The sequence below is a fragment of the Macaca fascicularis genome, chromosome 14, assembly GCF_037993035.2.
Source record: "Macaca fascicularis isolate 582-1 chromosome 14, T2T-MFA8v1.1".
In the NCBI taxonomy this organism is placed as follows: Eukaryota; Metazoa; Chordata; class Mammalia; order Primates; family Cercopithecidae; genus Macaca; species Macaca fascicularis.
Genome location: NC_088388.1, coordinates 74,888,141 through 74,908,987, shown reverse-complemented (window position 1 = coordinate 74,908,987; position 20,847 = coordinate 74,888,141). Strand labels below are relative to the sequence as shown.

Genomic DNA, 20,847 nt, shown 5'->3' with positions numbered 1-20,847 from the left:
TTATCTTTGTTTTCCAAAAGACTATTCTGAGGCTAGAGACATAGAATAAACTGATTCAAGGTGTATCTGATGCCAAAGTTCTTTCAGAAGAGTGAAACAGGAAAGCCATGGTTTTTCCTTTCCTAATTTAGAATACACAAGTTTTATTATTTAAAAGCCAACAAGGCTTATCTCTGTTAGATAGTTACATGTGCAAGAAACTCTGTTTAAATCAAATTAGTCATATATTTATTACAACCAATTTGTGATCCAAAATACTTTATAGATAGGTTCCTGTCCTTTGAATAAATGTATTTTAATATTAACCACTTAAAGCTAGTAATCTTTGAAAGTAAGTTTAATTTTTACTTAGACTAAATATTAAATTATAAACATACTCTACACTTATATATGCCTAAATGTTAACTGTTCAGCAATGTAAATTCACTTACGAGGCAAGGTGAGAAAGTGGAAGCTTTGGTTCATGGAAAGGTGTAGTATCTGCTTTGTGCCAGTGTACATGTTTCATTACATCTGGGTCACTTGGAAGCTCCTAATCCTATTCCATAACCAGCAGCTCAGATGCTTAGGGGCCATCTCATCAAGCATGCCTCTGCTGGCTACCTCCAACCCAACCCTGAGCTGATCTCTAGCACGGGTCTTATTATGTGGAGAATGACTCTCTGCTGACTTGCTGTGCATCCTGATGCCAGTTCAGAGCCAGGTAACTTTACCTAATTCTAGTATCTTCTGCAGTGACTAGTATGTCCTAGTGCTCAATAAACACAGTTGGCTTTCTTGTGATGTCCCCTCTTATGATTTAACTATCTTGTGATTTAACTATATATGAATTAAACGTTGTATCAGTTTTTCATTTTCAATGAATTAGAGAAGAAAAGCAATTATTAAAAACTAATTGATCACTTAACCTGATTCAGAAATTACTTTTGGTGATCATCCTTACTAACTGTAAATAATCTAAAAGAGAGGTATAAAAATATGGTAGTTAAAACTATCTGGATTAAAGAGTGACATAAATTTGTTTTATAATGATACCATTACCCGGGACATAAATGTTATTATCCTTAGAAAATTGTCTAAAGAACTATTATAATGAGATGCTTTTGGAAGCTAAAATAATTTCACATCTACCTAAAAATAACTTTTACTCTTTCCTTCCATTCATTTTTGTCAGAAAACCAAAATATTCCCCAGATTACCTACTACAAACTCTCTGGCTTGATATAATTACCCTCATTCTCCCATTCTTTGCTTACCAAAAGATTCAAACATGTAAGAATTAAAAACAGAGCTACTTTCATGCAACACCAATAAAATAAAGCTTTATTTATTAAATTCGATGATTAATTCATATCAGAACACAAAGCATCTATGCTGTCCTATGATAAATATTAATGGACTGCAAATGGTTAGTCCATGAACTACTGGCGCGCTCACTGATGTGTTGGGACTCCTGCTGAGAAACACTGATTTCACATATACTAATAATGTAACAGTACTGAACTCAGGACACTATTAACCAAATGTATCATTCCTCTGTCCAATCCCCCCAGCTCCTGCAAGCATTACACTGGCCTCTACTTTGATTTCAGTATGCTGAAAACTAGAAAAGCAGTAAGTTCAGGCTGGGGTCACATGTCAGAGTCATCTGGTTTTCTTTCTTATCCCACTGTCCCATTACATTACTGTATTTTAATTTTGTTGGTTACAGAAAGCTGAGATGACAATAATACTAGAGAAGACTTCCTCATCCAGATAATAACATCAGCACTATAAAAGCACACTTCATTAAAAACAACACACACAACAATATACCTCCAAGTGTCAGTGATGAAATAGCTGCACAATTTCTCTTGACTGGTTTTCCACATTTCCCCTCTCAGTGGAATGCCTAATCTTCACAAGGTGTTCATTTCCTGTCTCACCCAGCAGCCACCTTCTGCATTTTTATTTTGTTGATCTCTACTGCCTGAATTTCCATGGGGATTCCTCATTTAAAACATGTTCTTTGCTCACACCCCTGAACATAACCCCATCAGTGCTGATGCCTGTGCCTTGGATTACAACAAGCACAGAAGTTAATAGCTTGTCACGGTCCCAAGGGACTCTGTGAAATGATTGTCCTGGCCAGAGCATCCAGAGTTAAAACAATGGGCCACAGAGTAGAGTGTCAGATTACCTAATAGAATTTGCAAAAATGGAATGTTCCTTTTACTCTCCTAATTCAATAAATATTTATTGAGTGTCTACAAAATACAAGCCTCTCTGCAAGGCAGGGAAGTCTGATACCAAGTAAGATGCAGTTTCTACCCTGAAAATATTTCAGACAAGGATAAATAACTCAAATACACTACCTGCATCATTGAGTTCGGCTGTTATTAAAGTACATATAAAAGAACTTCATTTCTGTGATACCATATAGAGAGAATCGTTCACAAGAATCCAAAAGAATTACAGTTTACCAAACTATGGGAAATCAAGAAAGAGTTTATGGGGAAAGTTTAGATACTAAGGGAGGGCTTCATGTACAAGCACAGTTGTGATACTAGAGATGGCTAGGGAAGGCTTTCCAGATAAATAGCATGGACAATGAGCATCAAGGTAGGAAATACTGTGATGTGTTTGGAAAACAACCAATTGTTCAGTCTGACTGAAGCATAGGTTACGAACTGGGAAGGAACCTGGAGATACGACTAAAAAAGTAAATAGTGGGCCAGGTTGAGAACTAGTTAGTTTGAAAATGCTCTGCATTCCTTGTAAGAATAAGCGCCTCAGCATTCACTAACCCATATCTTCCAAGGCCCACATGCTTACGTGACTACTCAGTAGACTGTAGACAGTAAACTCTCGGCCTATTTGAGGTACAGACATACATTGGATATATTGTGGGTTTGGTTCCAAACCACTGCAGAAAAGTTAGTATCTTGGCCGGGTGTTGTGGCTCACACCTGTAATCCCAGCATTTTGGGAGGGCGAGGCAGAAGTATCGCTTGAGGCCAGGAGTTCGAGATCAGCCTGGTCAACATAGCGGGACCCTGTCTCTACAAAAAAATAAAAATACCCGGGAGGCGGAGCTTGCAGTGAGCTGAGATCCGGCCACTGCATTCCAGCCTGGGCAGCAGAGCGAGACTCCGTCTCAAAAATAAATAAATAAATAAATAAATAAATAAATAAATAAAAATAAAAATAAATAAAGTGAGTATCTCAATAAAGAGTGACTCACACAATTTTTTTTTGTTTGCTGGCATATATGAAAATAGCATTATGTTTTAAAAATATCTTTGAACATGTGTTCATGGAAAAAATTAAAGAAAATACAAAATATATAGTTTAAAACAACGTAAATATCTTAATTTAAAAACATACTATTGCTAAAAAATGCTAATGATCATCTGAGCCTTCAGAGAGTCATAATGTTTTTGCTGGTGGAGGGTCTTGCCTAGTCGGCAATAGCTGTTGACTAATCAGGGTGGTGGTTGCTAAAGTTGGAGTGGCTGTGACAATTTCTTAAAATAAGACAACAATGAAGTTTTTGGCATCAATTGACTTTGCCTTTCATGAAAGATTTCTCTGCAGCATGCAATGCTGTCTGATAGCATTTACCCATAGTAGAACTTCTTTTACAATTGGAATCAATCCTTCCTCTCTAACTCTGCCACTTCCTTGTCAACTAAGTTTATGTAACATTCTAAATTCTTTTTTTACATCATCTTCACTAGAATTAGGTTCCACCTCAAGGAACCACTTTCTTTGCTCATCCATAAGAAGCAACTCCTCATCGTTAAACTTTTATCATGAAATAGCTATTTCTTCCACTGAAGTCTTGAACCCTTCAAAATCATCCATGAGGTTTGGAATCAACTTCTTCCAAACTTCTGTTAATGCTGATATTTTTATCTCCTCCCATGAATCATGAATATTCTGAATGGCATTTAGAATGGTGAATACTGTCCAGAAGGTTTTCAAGGGACTCTGCCCAGATCCATCAGAGGAATCACTATGTATGGCAGTTACAGCCTTATGAAATGTGTTTCTTAAATAAGAGGACTTAAAAGTCATCCATGGGCTGCGGAATGGATACTGTGTTAGCAGGCATGAAGACAACTTTCATCTCCTTATACATCTCCATGAGCGCTCGTGGGTAACCACATGTTTTCAATGAACAGTAAGATTTTGAAAGGAATATTTTTTCTGAGCCGTAGGTCTCAACAGGAGCCTTAAAATATTCAATAAACCATGTTGTAAACAGATGCGCTGTCATCTAGGATTTGATGTTACATTCATAGAACACAGAGTATAGTTAGCATCATTCTTAAGGGCCCCAGGATTTTCAGAATGGTCACTGAACATTAGCTTAAAGTTAGCAGCTGTATTAGCCCCTAATAAAAGAGTCAGCCTTTCCTTTGAATCTTTGCAGTCAGGCATTGACTTCTCCTTTCCAGCTATAGATGGCATTTTCTTCCAACAGAAGGCTATTTTGTCTACCTTGAAAATCTGTTTAGTGTAGCCACCTTCATCAATGCTCTCAGCTAGATCTTCTGGATAACTTGCTGCAGCTTCTCTATCAGCACTTCCTGCTTCACCTTGTACTTCTATGTTCTAGGGATGGCTTCTTTCCTTAAACCTCATTAACACAACCTCTGTAGCTTCCAACTTTTCTCCTGTAGCTTCCTCGTTTCTCTCAGATTTCAAATAACTGAAGAAAGTTAGGTCCTTGCTCTAGATTAGGCTTTGGCTTACGGGAATGTTATGGCTGGTCTGATTGTTTATCCAGACCACTAAAACTGTATCCATATCAGCAATAAGTCTTTTCACTTTCTTATCATTTATATGTTCACTGGAGTAGCACTTTTAATTTCTTTCAAGGACTTTTCCTTCGAATTTACAACTTCGCTGTTTCACCCAAGAGGCCTAGCTTTCAGCCATCTCAGCTTTTCACATGCTTTCCTCACTAAGCTCAATCATTCCTAGTTGTTAATTTAAAATGAGATACTGGAACTCTTCCTTTCACTCGAACACTTAGAGGCCATTAAAGGGCTATATTAATTGGTCTAGTTTCAATAATGTTGTGTCTCAGGGAACATGGAGGTTTGAGGAGAGGGAGAGAGATGGGGGAAGAGCTGGTCAGTGGAGCAGTCAGAACACACACAACATTGATTAACTTTGCCATCTTATATGGGTGTGGTTTGTATTTCCCAAAATAATTACAACAATAACATGAAAGATCACTGATTATAGGTCATAATAGATATAATAATAACGAAAAGCTTGAAATATTGTGAAAGTTTATAAAATGTGACACAGACACACAAAGCGAGCACATACCTTTGGAAAAATATCACTGACAGACTTGCTTGATGCAAGGTTACCACAAACCTTCAATTTGTAAAAAATACAGTCTCTATGAAGCACAATAATGCAAAATGCAATAAAATGAGGTATGCCTGTAAAAAGACAAGCCTTCAGACTTACACCAGTTTTAACCCCTGCATTATGGGGGACTTCACTAGTCCTTTGCACTTAGACCATTGACTTACAGATGATGTACCTCACAGCACTATTACAAAAGGAAACACAGTACTTTCCCACTGGGTTATATTTTTAATTCTCTTTACCCTTTATTAGGCCCATCTTCTATCTAGCACATAGAATAAAAACTTACATGCCTAGGATTCCTGTTGCAAAGCTCAATGTATAAATAATAGTAGTTCCAAAATTTTGTTAAGCATTTTCTGTATACCAAGCACTGTGCTTATTTAATCCTTGTAACAACCTAGTGGGATAGTGACATAGGTACTATGCCAGGAGAACTAAGACTCAGAGAGGAGAACACTACCACAGTCACTCAGCAATAAGAGAGAAGCCACCATGACCCCAAAGCCCAAAATAATTGGAAATAAAAAACAAAAATTTTGTTGAGTTTAAATAATTGGAGGCAAGAGAGAAAAAAAGAGATGCATTTTGCACCATACCTTTTAGAGGAAAAACAAATGTCAAGTGAACTAACTAATAAATATGACTTGAATAATTAACATTTTCAGTAAGAACGTCACACAGTAACTCTGCTTAATATTCAGAGATTCACATTACTGCATTCTTTACAAGAGTGCTTTCCCTAAATCAGGAAAAAGGAGTATTTCAGGCTCCAGTACAGACCCATTTTGATAAAAATACTTCTTCCATCTCCTATATGTTTGCTTTACAAGTACTATACTTAATAATTAGCACTTCATCTTCTGGGCTTGCCTCTCCTCAGGGGGGCATATCAAAATGAATGCTTAGTTAACTTGTATGACCTCACTTCATCTTTCAACCTGTTTCTCCCTTTGTGAAATGAAGGGTTCAATCAGATGACGGAATAATATTCCGACTGGTTCTAAAATACAGTAAAGTCTACAATTCTGCATGGACTTATTTTTTTTTTTCATCTTTATTTCTGTTCCATGGTGTACTGTTAGGTAATTATAGAGAGTTGGACTACAGACACTTGGGAAAGTTTTCACATGAACAGAGATTTTTCAAGTTAGGTCAAATTCCTGTAATCAAGTGAAAAATCCAAAAGAACTAATAATTTCATTCATTTCAGTAGTATTAGTCACCCTGAAAAATATTTGCTTAATTATACTTTAAAGTTGCATAGCAAGGAAAATAGAAAACCAAAGCATTTGGTCCACTCTTTTCTACTGCCTCAAGTCATCGTATTTATCATCCAATTTAAAGGTTTGGGGTCTGGGTCTACTGAGTGCTCTAAATGCCAACATCTGAGCAACAACCTATAATAAAATGAAGATGAAAGGTTAGAAGAAATGTTCTAATTTATAGGATACACAGAAGAGAGTTGAAAATGAGAGCCATAGCATTTAAGCCTAACCATGACTCCCCACTTCTGGAAGAAGGCCATCAGATTTAATTGGATGCCAGGAAAGCAAACAGATGCTAATTTAGTGAAAACAGCAATCATTTCTGAACTCTCCGCACTAAAATAGTTTGATTAACAAACAGAAGCTGAGAATTTTTAAGGAAGGAAGATGTAATTCTTAATATAAGATGTCAACAGGTGTTTAAGTATGCCTGAAGCAGGTAATAATAGAAATGAGTCAGAATTACAGCAGTCTGAAAAGTAGAGTTCTGGAATTTTCATTTATGTTTTCAATATAAGCTTTTTACCAACAAAATCCTGGGTGCTAGTCACTATTTCTACAGAAAACTTGTTACTTACATAAATAAAGCTCCAGGTATTCTAATTGCTTCAAGAAGAGGCCATCAGAAAGACATTTTCATTCATTTATTTATCAAGTCAGTATTGCTCAGCCAAGAGGTAGGCTGAGGGAATACAGAGATAAGGAATCAGCCTGCTCACTGCTACTCTGCACACTCCTTTGTCTCCTCCCTCTTGGCAAAATGCAACCTAGTTATGCAGAACGGGAAGGTCCATAAACCTCTAGACCTGTCTATGTGGCTGCAAGAATAATAAAAAACGCAGGTCATAAGACTTGGGGACCTGTTTGGCCAACCTCTTTATACATAGGATATATGACCTCTTTATGTACCTAGTCACAAAAAAGGTGTTAGACCATTCCACTCTAATGAGAATCGGGTCCACATGCAATGACTATGATCCTAGCCCAATATTATCTGATTTTGAACACATCACAATTTCTTTATACGTTAGAAATTCTGTCTTGAAAAGAAATCAGAATCAATCAGGTAAAAAGGGCAACTCTTGGGGTTTTGGTAAGGTCAGGATCCTCCATAGGAACAAACATAACTACACAAAATCAAGGAAACAGCATTACCATTTCTCTAAGTTCCAATAACTCTACAACAGAAAAATAGCTGACCATCTTTTAGAGATGTATAAAAGTATTGTTGTGAGCAGGCCAGAAAGTTTCAAAAGTGCCTGCCAATTATACCAGTCCCGTTTCTGCTCCTGAGAATAAAACAAACTTCAGACATCTTTTAAGGCCCTGAAAAAGCCATATGCTCTGATCAGCTAGGCCCTAACTCATGGCTTGTTTCGCTAATCCATTCTGAATTTATTATCTACCAGACAGTTAAGTAGCACAATAACAAAGACTAATAAATTTCATTCCAAAAATCACTTTAAAACATACTTTTCAGTCCTCAGTGAAAGAAGTAGGGGGTGGAGGAACATTGCAGCTGGACTGTGGTTACATTCCTCATGTTTTGAGGTCTGAGCCTCACAGTGAAATGCAGCAAAGATTTCAGAGTTTCCCTTTACAGAATGCAGGTGCACAAGTAATGGTTTAGGCAAGGCATCAGTCGAGGCCTGTGTTTCAAACAGGCCAGACAAAGAAAAGAAATTGGTCTTTTTTATTTCCAGCAAAACTGGCTAAATAGAGCTTTGAACTCTAACATCTCATGTGCTAATAGCCAGATGAGACAGGTAATCAGAGAGAGGAGAGGTTGAAAATTCCTAGGGCCATTACATTAATTATAATTTATCCAATGAGTCATTCAATTTCTACTTGCCGTCTCCCATGAAGATCTGATTCCATCTAATGTCCTGGAAAGGTTTACATCAAAATTGAAAACAAGAGAAAGAAAAACCATGTCTAATCTGCTCTTTCAGTGATCCAGGCTAAGAATAACTGAGGCACAAGCATAATCAATAAACATATTTCTAGTTATATATTTATTTATACATCTATGTTGTTCCAAAAAGGATTTGAAGTACTTCACAAAAATACATAAAACCAGCTAAAACACTTGATAGTTCATAAAATCTAAGACAGCACCAATTGTAAAATGCATCATTAACTTATGTAACACTAAAAGTACTATCAATTATAATATGACATGCCAGTAATTACAAGATGCAACTCATTTTTATCAATATTAAAATGCCCAAAATGTATATATCAAAATCAACGAAATACAATGTGTTTCAGCAAAAGGAGGAAGATAGAAGCAGAATATAAAATTCATTCACCAAAATGCAATTCCTGTGGTTCCTCTGGCTGCCAAAGAAAAAAGGGATAACATAATCACCTAAAACCAGCTGGCCTTACTAGATCACTTGAGAAAAATCAATCAATCAATCAAGAAATCACTGCTGCTACTCACACTGGGCGCCATGCTACTTGAAATTGCCCACATATTAAGTTGCTACTTCACAAATTAAAGTATGCAACCGATCTAGAGCAAGAATATTTACCATCTCAAGGAACACTCTTCCTGCAAGTTCCCAAAGAGATTTTCCTGGATAACTAATTTTAAAGTCAGATTATCATGAAAAATTTTGATAAAAATCTGGAAAGACACTTAATTTGAACATTATGGCACTAGGAGAAGGCTGGTTGGAAATAGCCCAGTCTCCAGAGAACTACAAGGTGATCTTTCTTAAGTATATATCTGGTCATGGTATTCTCTTTTGCCTAAAATCATCTAGGCGTCCCTTCATCCCTTATAAGCCATGTTTTTCATCCTTGTAAACAAACCAAATGATGTCAGCAAAAATGGTACAGTAGATACAGCCAAAGACCTATCTCTCCAGGGAAACATCTAAAAAAAAAATCAAGAAAAATCATCAAAATAAACTTTGTCAAACCCCCGGAAAATAGTCAAAGGTTTTTATCAATTGTCTGAAAGTCAAATCAAGAAAAAGGAAACTCAAAACCAGGAATAAAGTTTTGCAGCTTTTTGACTTGCCCTGGCTCTACCCTCCTCTCCAGCTCAGCATAGATCTTGAAGACGACAGCCTGCACTCTCAGTATGGCACCTCATTTTTTGATCTTGAGAGAACAGACCAGATTCTTATTTAAAAAAAAAAAAAAAAAAAGTGTATCTGTTCTAACTTGTCTGGTGGCTACCTGAAGGACTAACGCGAGTTACTTTCCCTTGTTCCTCACCTAGTCTGAACTCACTCAGAACTGAAAAGCAGCTAACAATGTTCAAGTAATAAGGCAAACAAACAACCCAGAGCCACCTGGGGCAAAAAATATTACAGTTCAGACACAAAACAGATTGCCTAAAGCCTGGGAAGAAAAGCTGGAGAGAGTTTCTTTGAGAAATTTGGTCATTCAAAAATGTCCAAGTATACTGGGGAATTTAGAAGCTACATTCATGCCCAAAACAAGATGCATATTCAGAAAAAACCTAAAGGGCCTATACTTTCCCCTCTGGCTGACAGCTAGGCTCAGTGCAACCAGAAAGTGAAGGCTAAGGCCTTCAACTGAAATTAAAGGACCATAGATAGTAACTTGAAGCTGTATAAAGAAATAAAAATCCAGAAAAGGTAATTACATATGTAAATAAAAAAGATAGTACTATGGGCACACAACACATAATAATGCAATTTGTGACAACAACATAAAGATGAGAGGGAGGAACAGAGGTGTATAGAAACAGAGTTTCTATATGCTACTGAAGCTTACTGGTATCCGTGCAAACTAGAATGTTATAAATGTAGGACGTTAATTAAAATCCCCATCATAACCATAAAAAATCTATAAAATACACAGAAAAGGAAATGAGAAAGGAATCAAAAGGGTACACCTCAAAAAATATCAACTAAGCACAAAAGAAGGCAGTAATAAAGGAAATAAGACACAAAAAAAGCATAAGACATACAGAAAACAAATAGCAAAGTGGCGTAAGTTTTTCCCTACCAGTAACTAAGTGTAAGTGGATTACAAACTCTAATCCAAAGGCAGAGATTGGAGGAATGCATAAAAGACATGCTCCAACTATACACCATCTTCAAGAAACTTATTCTAGATCAAAAGGTTCAAAGTGAAAAGATGGGAAAGATAGTCCATGCAAATAGTAACCAAAGGAGAGCTGGGGTGGTTATACTAACATCAGATAAAACAGTCTTTTGGTCAAAAGTTGTTATAAGAGGCAAAAATATACCAATAAAAGGGTCAATTCATCAGGCAGACATAACAAGAAATATGTGCACAAAACAACAGAGGTCTAAAATATACAAAGCAAATGTTGACAGAATTGAAAGGAGAAATATACAGTTTTACAGTAATAGTTGAAGAATTCAACAGTCTACTCTCAATCATAAATGGAACATTTAGACAGAAGATCCATAAGGAAACAGAAGACTTGAGAACATCATAAACCAACTAGATCTAATAGACATAAATAGAACACTGCATCTAATGACAGCAGAATACACATTTTTCTCAAGTGCATGTGGAATGTTCTCCAGGACAGACAATACATTAGGCCACAAAACAAGTCTTCATAATTTAAAAAATATTAAAATCATAAGACTAACATCTCTGCTTCTCTGTCACAATGGAATAAAATGAGAAATGAATAACAAAAGGAAAACTAGAAAATTCACAAATATGGAAAAATTAATGCTCTCTCTCTCTTTCTATTTTTTTTGAGACAAGGTCTTGCTCTGTTGCCCAGGCTGGAGTGCAGTGCTGCAATCTCGGCTCACTGCAGCCTTCGCCTCCTGGGCTTAATCTATTATCCCACCTCAGCTTCTTGAGTAGCTGGGACTACAGGTGCACACCACCACACTCAGCTAATTTTTGTATTTTTTGTAAAGACAGGGTCTCGCCATGTTGTGAAGGCTGGTCTCAAACTCCTGGCCTCAAAGTATCTGCCTGCCTTGGCCTCCCAGAGTGCTAGGATTACAGGCGTGAGACACCACGCCCAGCCAAACAATGCTCTCATAAACGACCAGTGGTCAATAAAGAAATCACAAGGAAATTAGAAAATACTTTGACATTAATTTAAAAAAAATAACATACAAAAATGTATGGGGTGTGGAAACTGTTTTATAGGTGTAAACATTGGGTAAAGATCTCATTAACCTAAGTTGCCATCTTTAAGAAACTACAGGAAAAAGAAAATAAAACACAAAGCTAGCAGAATGAAGGAAATAATAAAGATAAGAGCAGACATACACAAAATGGAGAGCAAAAAAACACTAGAGAGAATCAATAAAACCACAAGTCAGTTCTTTGAAAAGAAATTGACAAATCTTTAGCTAGACTAACTATAAAAAAGAAGAAAGAAACTGCAGTAAAATGAGAAATGAAAGTGGGGACATTACTACAAACCTTACAGAAATGAAAAGGATTATAAGAAAACACCATGAGGAGGGTGAAGCAAGATGGCTGAATACATGCTTTCACTGATTGTTCCCCTGCTAACCTTGCAGGAACACCAATTTAACAACCAACTACACACACAAAAAAGCACCTACATAAGAACCAAAAATCAGGTAAGCAATCACAGTACTTGGTTTTAACCTCATATAGCTTTAACAGGCACTGAAGAGGGTAGAGAAGACAGACTTGAATTCCTGACACCGCCCCTTCCCCATTCCTTCCGCAGCCGCCATGAGATACAGAGCATCTGTGCTCTTGAGGGAGGGAGAGCACAGTGATTGTGGTACTTTGCATTGAACTCAGTGCCGCTCTGTCACAGTGGGAAACAAAACTGGACTAAACTCAGCCAATGCCCATCCATGGGGGCCGCATTTAGATCAGCCCTAGTCAGAGGGGAATCGCCCATCCCAGTGGTTAGAACTTGAGTTTTGGCAAACCTTTCTACCATGGAAAAGGTGCTCTGGGGTTCTAAATAATCTTGAAAGACAGTCTAGGCCATGAAGACTGCAATTCCTAGGTAAGTCCTAGTGCTAGTGCTGGCCTTAGAAGCAATGGACATGGGAAACTAGCCAGGGTGGCTAAGGAAGTTCTTGTGACACCCCTTCATCAACCACAGGCAGTGCACCCTGCAGTAAAACAAACAAACAAAAAGACTCCTTTCTTCTGCTTGAGAGGAGAAGGAAGAGACTTTGTCTTGCATCTTGGATACCAGCTTAGCCACAACAGGATAGGGCACTGGGCAATCATGAGGCCCCCATTCCAGACCCTAGCTCCCAGATGACGTATCTAGACACACGCTTGGCCAGAAGGGAATGTATTGCCTTGAAAGGAAGGACCAAGTCCTGGCAGGATTCATCACCTGTGACCAAAAAGCCCTTGGGCCCTGAAGAAACAGGAGTAATACCCAGACAGTAAGCCGTGGGCCTTGGGTGAGACTCTGAGATGTTCTACTTTCAGGGACCAGCTTGGCCACAGTGGAGTAGAGCACAAAATGGGCTTTTGGGGTCCCTGATTACAGGCCTTGGCTCTTGGATGGCATTTCTGGACCTGTCCTGGCCCAGAGGGGAGCCCTTTGCCCTGAAGTGTGAGTCCCAGGTGTGGCAGCATTTGCCACAAGCTAACTGAAGAGTCCTTGAGCCTTCAGTGAACATCAGTGATAGCCTGGCAGTACCCACCATGGGTCTACGATGATGGTGGCCATGTGGAGAGAATCCTCTGCCTATGATAAGGAGAGGGAAGAGTTACAGTTTAAGTACCGGCTTAGCTGCAATAGAATAGAGCACCAGATAGATTTCAAAGGCTTTGGACTCTAGTCTTTGGCTCCCAAACAGCATCTCTGGACCTGCTCAGGGGCTGGGGGAAACTTGCTGCCCTGAGGGGAAGGACACAATCCTGGCTGGCTTCACCACCTGCTAACTGTAGAGCCATAAGGTCTTAAGCAAACATAGGTGGTAGCCAGGTAGAGGTTACACAGGGCCTAGGGTAAGACCCCGTCCTATGCTGGTGTCAGGTCTGAACCAGGGAAATCCCAGTAGTGGAGGCCACAAGGGTGATTGTGTCCCCCTACTCCCGGCTCCAAGCAGCTCAGCATAGAGAGAGAGAGACTCTGAGAAAAATAAGGGTAGAGAACAGGAGTCTCTGCCTGGTAATCCAGAGAAATCTTTTGGATCTTATCCAAGACCAGCAAGTGGTACCTCTACAAGACTGCAAGAACCACAGTGTTACCGAGCTTAGGGTTCCCCTTAATGCAGATACAGCTTAGATCACAACATCTAAGTCCTTTCAAAAACCTGGAAAACCTTCTCAAGAAAGACAGGTATAAACAAGCCCACACTGTGAAGACTACAGTAAATACCTAAACTCTGCAATGCCCAGACACTAGTAAACATCCACAAGCATCAAGGCCATCAAGGAAAACATGACCTCTCCAAATTAACTAAATAAGGCATCAGGGACCAATTCTGGAGAAACAGAGATACATGATCTTTCGGACAGAGAATTCAAATTAGCTGTTTTGTGGAAACACAAAGAAATTCAAGACAATACAGAGAAGGAATTCAGACTTATATCAGATAAATTTAACGAAGAGATTGAAATAATTAAAAAGAATCAAGTGGATATTCTGGAGGTGAAAAATGCAACTGAAATATTGAAAAACGCATTAAAGTCTCTTAATAGAAGCATTGATCAAGGAGAAGATAGAATCAGTGGTCTGGAATTCAGGCTATTTGAAAATGCTCAGTCAGAGGAGACAAAATAAAAAAGAGTAAAAAAGAATGAAGCATGCCTACAGAACTAGAAAAGAGCCTCAAAGGGCAAACTTAAGAGTTACTGGCTTTAAAGAGGAGATAGAGAAAGAGAGAGGAGTAGAAAAGAATAATAACAGAACTTCCCAAACCTAGGAAAAAATATCAATATTCAAGTACAAGAAGGTTATGGAACACCACACAGATTTAAGTCAAAGAAGACTACCTCAAAGCATTTAATAATCAAACTCCCAAAGGTCAAGTATAAAGCGAAGATCCTAAAAGCAGCAGGACAAAAGAAACAAGGATAAATATGAATAAAGCAGTGGCAAAAAATGCTATAAAATCACACAATGGCCTGTAATCCCAGCACTTTGGCAGGCCAAGGAGGGCAGATCATGAGGTCAAGAGATTGAGACCATCGTGGCCAACATGGTAAAACCTCATCTCTACTAAAAATACAAAAATTAGCTGGGTGTGCTGGTGCACACCTGTATTCCCAGCAACTCGGGAGGCTGAGGCAGGAGAATTGCTTGAACCCGGGAGGTGAAGGTTGCAGTGAGCCAAGATTGCGCCACTGCACTCCAGTCTGGCAACAGAGCAAGACTCTATCTCAAAAAAAACACACAATGGAACCAAATAATTGGATTACATTAGCAATCAAATGGTTTTTCACAATAAAGCTCTATCATTTAATTTTTTTAAAAAAAAAGAAACAAGTAACATACAATGGAGCTCCAATTCATCTGGCAGCAGCCTTTACAGTGGAAGACTAGCAGGACAGGAGAGAGTGGTATTACACATTTAAAGTGCTGAAGGCAAAAAAAGAAAAGTACAGTATGCATACTTGATTTATTAGTCTGATATAAATTGGTACCTTTACCATTTTCCAGACAATGCTAAGATCACAGAGCATTTTAACCCCACTCAACCCTTTTTACTTTTTGTGTTAGAACCATGCACTATAAACCTACATATATTATTAAGTATATGCATGTTATATTTAAGAAGACATTAGTATTTATAGTCAAAATGAATTTAGATATACATCTTTATCCTTTCTCTTATTCTTTGTTCCATACTGTATTTCCATGTTTCTGTTTGAAATTATTTTTATTCTTCCTTTAGTATTTCCTTTACTGTAGGTCTGCTGGGATACATCTTCTCAGTTTTGATGGTCTGAAATATCTTTATTTTGCCTGTACTTTTGAATAATATTTTCACTGGGTATAGAATTCTAAGTGGACAGTTGCGTTTTTTCAGTATTTTAAAATGTCACCGCATCACCATCTGGCTTCTGTTGTTCCGCTGAGAAATCAGCTTAGTCTTACTATCAATCTTTTCATGCTATCATGTCTTTCTCTCTAGTTGCTTTTAGTATTTTCACTTTATCTTTGATATTCAGCTGTTTAATTTCCCCAAGTATGTTTTCTTTATTGTCATTCCATTTTGTTAGTGCTTCTTGAATTTGTAATTTCATGGCTTTTGTTAAATTTGAAAACTCTTAGTCATTATCTCTTAAAATTTTGTGTTTACCCCACAATCTTTCTAGCCTCCCTGTGCCTGAAATTACATGTATATTAGACACTAGTATTTTCTACTGACCTATCTTCCATTTCACTAATCCACTTTTCAGCTATGTTCAATCTGCCGTTATATCTTTTCCTAGTTAGATCTCTGACAAATCTTTTAACATTTTACTTGTTGAGTGGCAGGCAAAAGGTACTAAGTGAATATTTGTAGATCATCTGACACTTATCCTCACAAAAGTAAGCAGAAAGTAAATGAAACTTAAGTAAATATTTGCTACCATTAGCAATTTTTGGAAGCTCAGGGGTTGAGTCATTAAAATTTATATGAATAACTAGTTTCATATAACAACTACATTTGATTTAAATGAAATGGAGCACTCTACAAAGGTTATATAAAAGTTGTCATAATTTAGGTTACATTTTATATATTTTATTATACCCCACGTTTTATACTGGCTTGATGTTAAAATCATTTTTTTAAAAAATACACTTACTCTCTCTCCTTTTCCGTCAGTTTGTCATTGATATTGTCTTTGATTGTTGATCTAGACCCCTTATGAATTATAGGATATCTGAGGGGCACTTGTAGGAAAAAGGAAATCATGGAGACCAAATGTGCAGTGTAACCAAGGGCAACAGCAATGCTTCCATCATCTTTTGCTGTAAATTCAAAAGCAGAGGAAAAGAAAATAACTATTTACCTTATCAATAACCACAAGACAATAAATCATTTTCAAAGAATATTTTATAAAAATATGTGGTACATAAAATATCACTTATCTAAACTATATAAATGTTATGCAAATGTAAACATATTAACAAGACTTGAAACTTCATCTACTAACTGTATTTTAAACTATTTCCCAATAATTAATGTGATGAGATTAACATTTGATATATACCTTACAGCAAGAACTCTTACTATATGCAGATAACCATTGCTTTCTTTCCCAGCATTTTTACAGGGAGAATTAATACTTGAGTCTATTACATGAAATGAAAATTAGCTTCAGAGGTTTAAACATAACAAACACACTATACAGTGGTTATACATTTTATTCATTAACAATTTCCTAGGCAATACAGTTGTACTATTTTACAAAATTATTAATTCTAAAGAGAAATGAAATAGTATAATCATTCTTATGGGGTATGTTCTTGATATTGAAAAAGACAGTGTTACATAAATAAGTCTATGAAGTGTAATATGGGTTAAGGGGGAAAAGTTTTAAACAGCAAAAGCAAAAGGTGAAAAACACACTGTTCATATACCACCCTATTTATGCAATATAGGTGAAAGTAACTACTAGGAAAAAATGCAGGTATCTTATAATCAGACATAAGCATCTAGTTTTCAAAAAGCCACAGATAATTACATTTTTAAAACTTATCCAGATTTCTGCCACTATCTATCAAGTGAGAAATGATGATTCAGGGGCTAAGAACAGGGAGCAATACAACAGAAAGTTTTAAACTTCCCCCAAGAGGAAGGAAACAGGATCTTCTTGGTATACAGTATTCCTAAATGCTTCTAAAAGTGCACAAGTACATGTGTGTGCACTCATACACTAAAACATTTAACACATAATCTGGAATATCCCATCTGGCTAGAGAAGAAGGGCTGAAATGATCACAATGGCCATGGCTTGACTATTCCCTGACTTCTAAGGGTGGCTTTAACCTCAATTACTAATAACATTTTCGCATTCTTCTTTCTATTTCTACTTAATTATCTAAGCACTACCTTCTTATGGTAGAAGTGCCACTATAGCCATCCATTCCTCAGTGAATTCTCTATCCTTAACTACCATAGCAGACTATTGGTTTTTCTTTGGTAGTCTTATAAAAATAGGTAACTTTTTATATATGCATTTTATATATATACTTTTTTCCATCCAGAACTGTCTATGGTACTTTATATATGACATTCATTCACTTAATAATGTTAAAGACCTTTGAAATGCTATTTCATTCCTTTTACAGATAAAGAAACTAAGGCTCAGAGATTAAGAAATCTTTCCAAAGTAATAGAGCTAGTAAACAGGTTGGCTTGACACCCAATCCTCCACCATTAACCAGTCTACTGTACTGTCTCAGAACTTTATTGTTAAACATTAAAATAATAATTATTTTTTAAAAAAAGATGGGGTCTCACTATGTTGCCCAGGCCGACCTCAAACTCCTGGGCTCAAGCAATCCTCATGCCTCAGCCTCCCAAGTAACTGGGACTACAGGTGTGTGCCACTGTGCTCAGTATATAACAATTTTTTAACTTGGGAGCCTGGAATGTACGAAGCATATGACACACATGTACCACCTTAGTTTCTTCACAGTGTTCTAGTAAGAGCAAAGAACACATAAAAAGTCTGAGAATCCTCGATGACTTGCAGAAAATGGGCTTCTCAAGGAATGTCTGTTCTCTAAAACAAACTCACGGAAAAAAATCAAACAGCAGTCATTTTCAACCAACTACTGAGTCATGCCCTAACTAACTAGAATCCTAATTATTTTTAGAGACCATGTCCTCTTGCCCCAGTCCCACCCAAGTACCTGAATACTACCACAATGCTTTCCTTCTGCTGAAACCCATACATCAGACTACCTTAGGGACTAAAAGTACTTTACATTATATATTTGTTACATTATAAATTCATTATCATACAATAATATAACTAAGATAAACTTTTGCAATCACTGGGTGTGATGCTACCAACTTGGAGAAGAGAGAAATGAGACCCAGGTGGTATAAATGGCTTGGTCAAAGCCATATAGGTAGAAACTATGAGTAACGAAATAACTGAGAGAACTGTGTCCACAATTCTCCAGAATATCTATACAGGTGTGGAGTCACAGCTGGAACTGTGAGTTTCTTCACAGGTCACTGAATTCTGCCTTGTGCTTTCCGTAAAGATTAGGTCTTATCAAATTTAAAATATTCCTGTCAGTAAAAGGACTTGATCTTCAATAATAACCTTTTGAAGGGAGAGGGAAAGAAGAAGAAGAGGAGGAGGATTCAAAGACAGATAATACTATGCTAAGTTGCAACTTTCCTCTATGTGCTTTATACAAAGCTTTTCCTTTCCCATATGATCTGACAGAAGAGGACCTGAAAACTTCCAGAAAGCAGCAGGCCTCTTAGATTAGCCTTTCAAGCAGGTCAGATGCAAACAATGAATATTTGAAAAATATCTATCTAATGCTAAACATTCAAGCATCTACATTTTCCCCATATTATGAAAGGAGGACTGCCAAAGAATTATATTTGTGTATTTCGAGACTACGTCCACATCTCTATTAAAAGAACAAAAAGTTGGTTTTCTAACATCACCTCCCACCAATGAACAAACAATTTTGTTTAAAGACAAAAAGTCATCTCTAAGAGAAGTCTACACACAGAAAACAAAAATAAATAGCACACACTGAAAATTGAATAATATTGGAAATCAGCTTTGATTCAGGTTATTCACACTCACCATTCTTGCCACAAGTCTTCCCACTCCACCTATTAAAAATTCTAGGTTTCCCATTCCAGGCCACAGGGCTCCATCACAGCCTCAGTGTTAAACATTGTGGTGTTAGATTTCCAATATTGAAGCTTTATATTAAAAAGCATTTTAAAAGGACCACGGGTGAAGCATTACAGGGCCCAAGGGTATTCCAATACCCTCAAAAGGAAAACCACCTCCTGGTAGGGAAGTCACTTTCATCACCCCAAGACCACTGAATCTCCAGTGGGAAAATGTGAGCTCATGTGGTTAATTATGGCTATTGCAGACCATGCAACCTCAGATGTCACATTCTGTTGCCAATCACTTTAGCTAAAAAACCAAAAGGTTTAAGGTTTCCAGCATTGCAAGATCTGAAAGATTTTTACCTGCAACAGCCAAAACCCAGCTCTCTGGGGTGTGCTTTTCCAGTAAGCATTAATGACGTCCCTAACACCTAAGGCAGAGCAGAGGTTTGTGTACCTTACGCTGTTCTGGGGGTTAAAAAGGTCACAGACGATAGTTTTGTTAGTGAGAAGTTGGAGCACGAGTGGAGGGTCCAGGGAGAAACAAGAATGAACCTTAAGACTCAGGTATGTGAAAAAGATGCTAATTCCAACAAAGTTTTAAGGGGCTTGAAAATAAAATAAAAACCCACAGTTTCCTCATAATAAATATTCCTGGTTTATTTTTAAAATGTAGGTAACCACTCAAGGCTGCAGCTTTTGTATACTTTTAATGACAACAAATTCCACAAACACACAATGGCCATGACAACATTATAAATTAATTCAAATGTTCCTTTGATTTATATGTTGGACAAACTATTAATATTCAAATGCATCCAAGTACAATAAGTGATCTAAAAGCTCTTACCATCCTGCCTTCCCAATCACTGAGGCAGCTGATTTGTTAAGGAACCAAGCACCCACTGATCCAGACAGGACAAAATATTTAAGACTCTAATCACTGCCACAGCATCTATGGAATCATTCCATGTTCTCAATGAGACACTGTTTGACATATGGACTCTCCTTTCCAAGAAATCATGCCTGCATAAAGGGATACAGACACAGAAGGAAATCTGGGTCTCATTACCACAAAAGGCTCTCGTGTTATGGATTACTTAAACACACACACGCACACAAACATTTTTTTTCAGGCTAAATGTCTCAGTCAGTGGAACTGAGATGAACACCCTTCACTGGACAATTTTCTCCCACTGTGTCCAGGTCTCCTTGGCATACTGCAGTAGTAACTTACCCATTTAGAAAAGCACAATAATGTTGGAGCACTACGATGGAGTTTTCCAAACAGTATCACCCCATGCAGCGTAAAGGCTATCCCAGCAAAGTCTCATGAATATCACAGAATAACCAGCTTGGAGTTCCTTCACTAGAGGCTCTCCCAGAAAGCAGCTGCTATAGAATACTAAAAAGTTGTCACAGGTTTAAAGAGGGTATTATTCAAAGCAAGGAAGAAA

At 37.4% G+C, this 20,847-nt stretch overlaps 1 protein-coding gene across 9 annotated transcripts in view; it reads right to left on the bottom strand.

Annotated features, from left to right (window-relative positions):
• Window positions 1–20,847, bottom strand: part of UVRAG (UV radiation resistance associated) — a 331,075-nt gene that overhangs the window by 110,221 nt on the left and 200,007 nt on the right. For 6 of the 9 annotated variants that reach the window (XM_065528736.2, XM_065528738.2, XM_065528737.2 and 3 more), the window contains one exon: window positions 16,374–16,539. The exons of 2 other annotated variants lie outside the window; for them this stretch is intronic. In XM_065528736.2, the coding sequence (XP_065384808.1) occupies window positions 16,374–16,539 (166 nt within the window). Of the gene's footprint in view, window positions 1–16,373; window positions 16,540–20,240; window positions 20,417–20,847 lie in introns of all 9 variants that reach the window. One more of the 9 variants, XR_012423532.1, reaches the window with a different exon arrangement.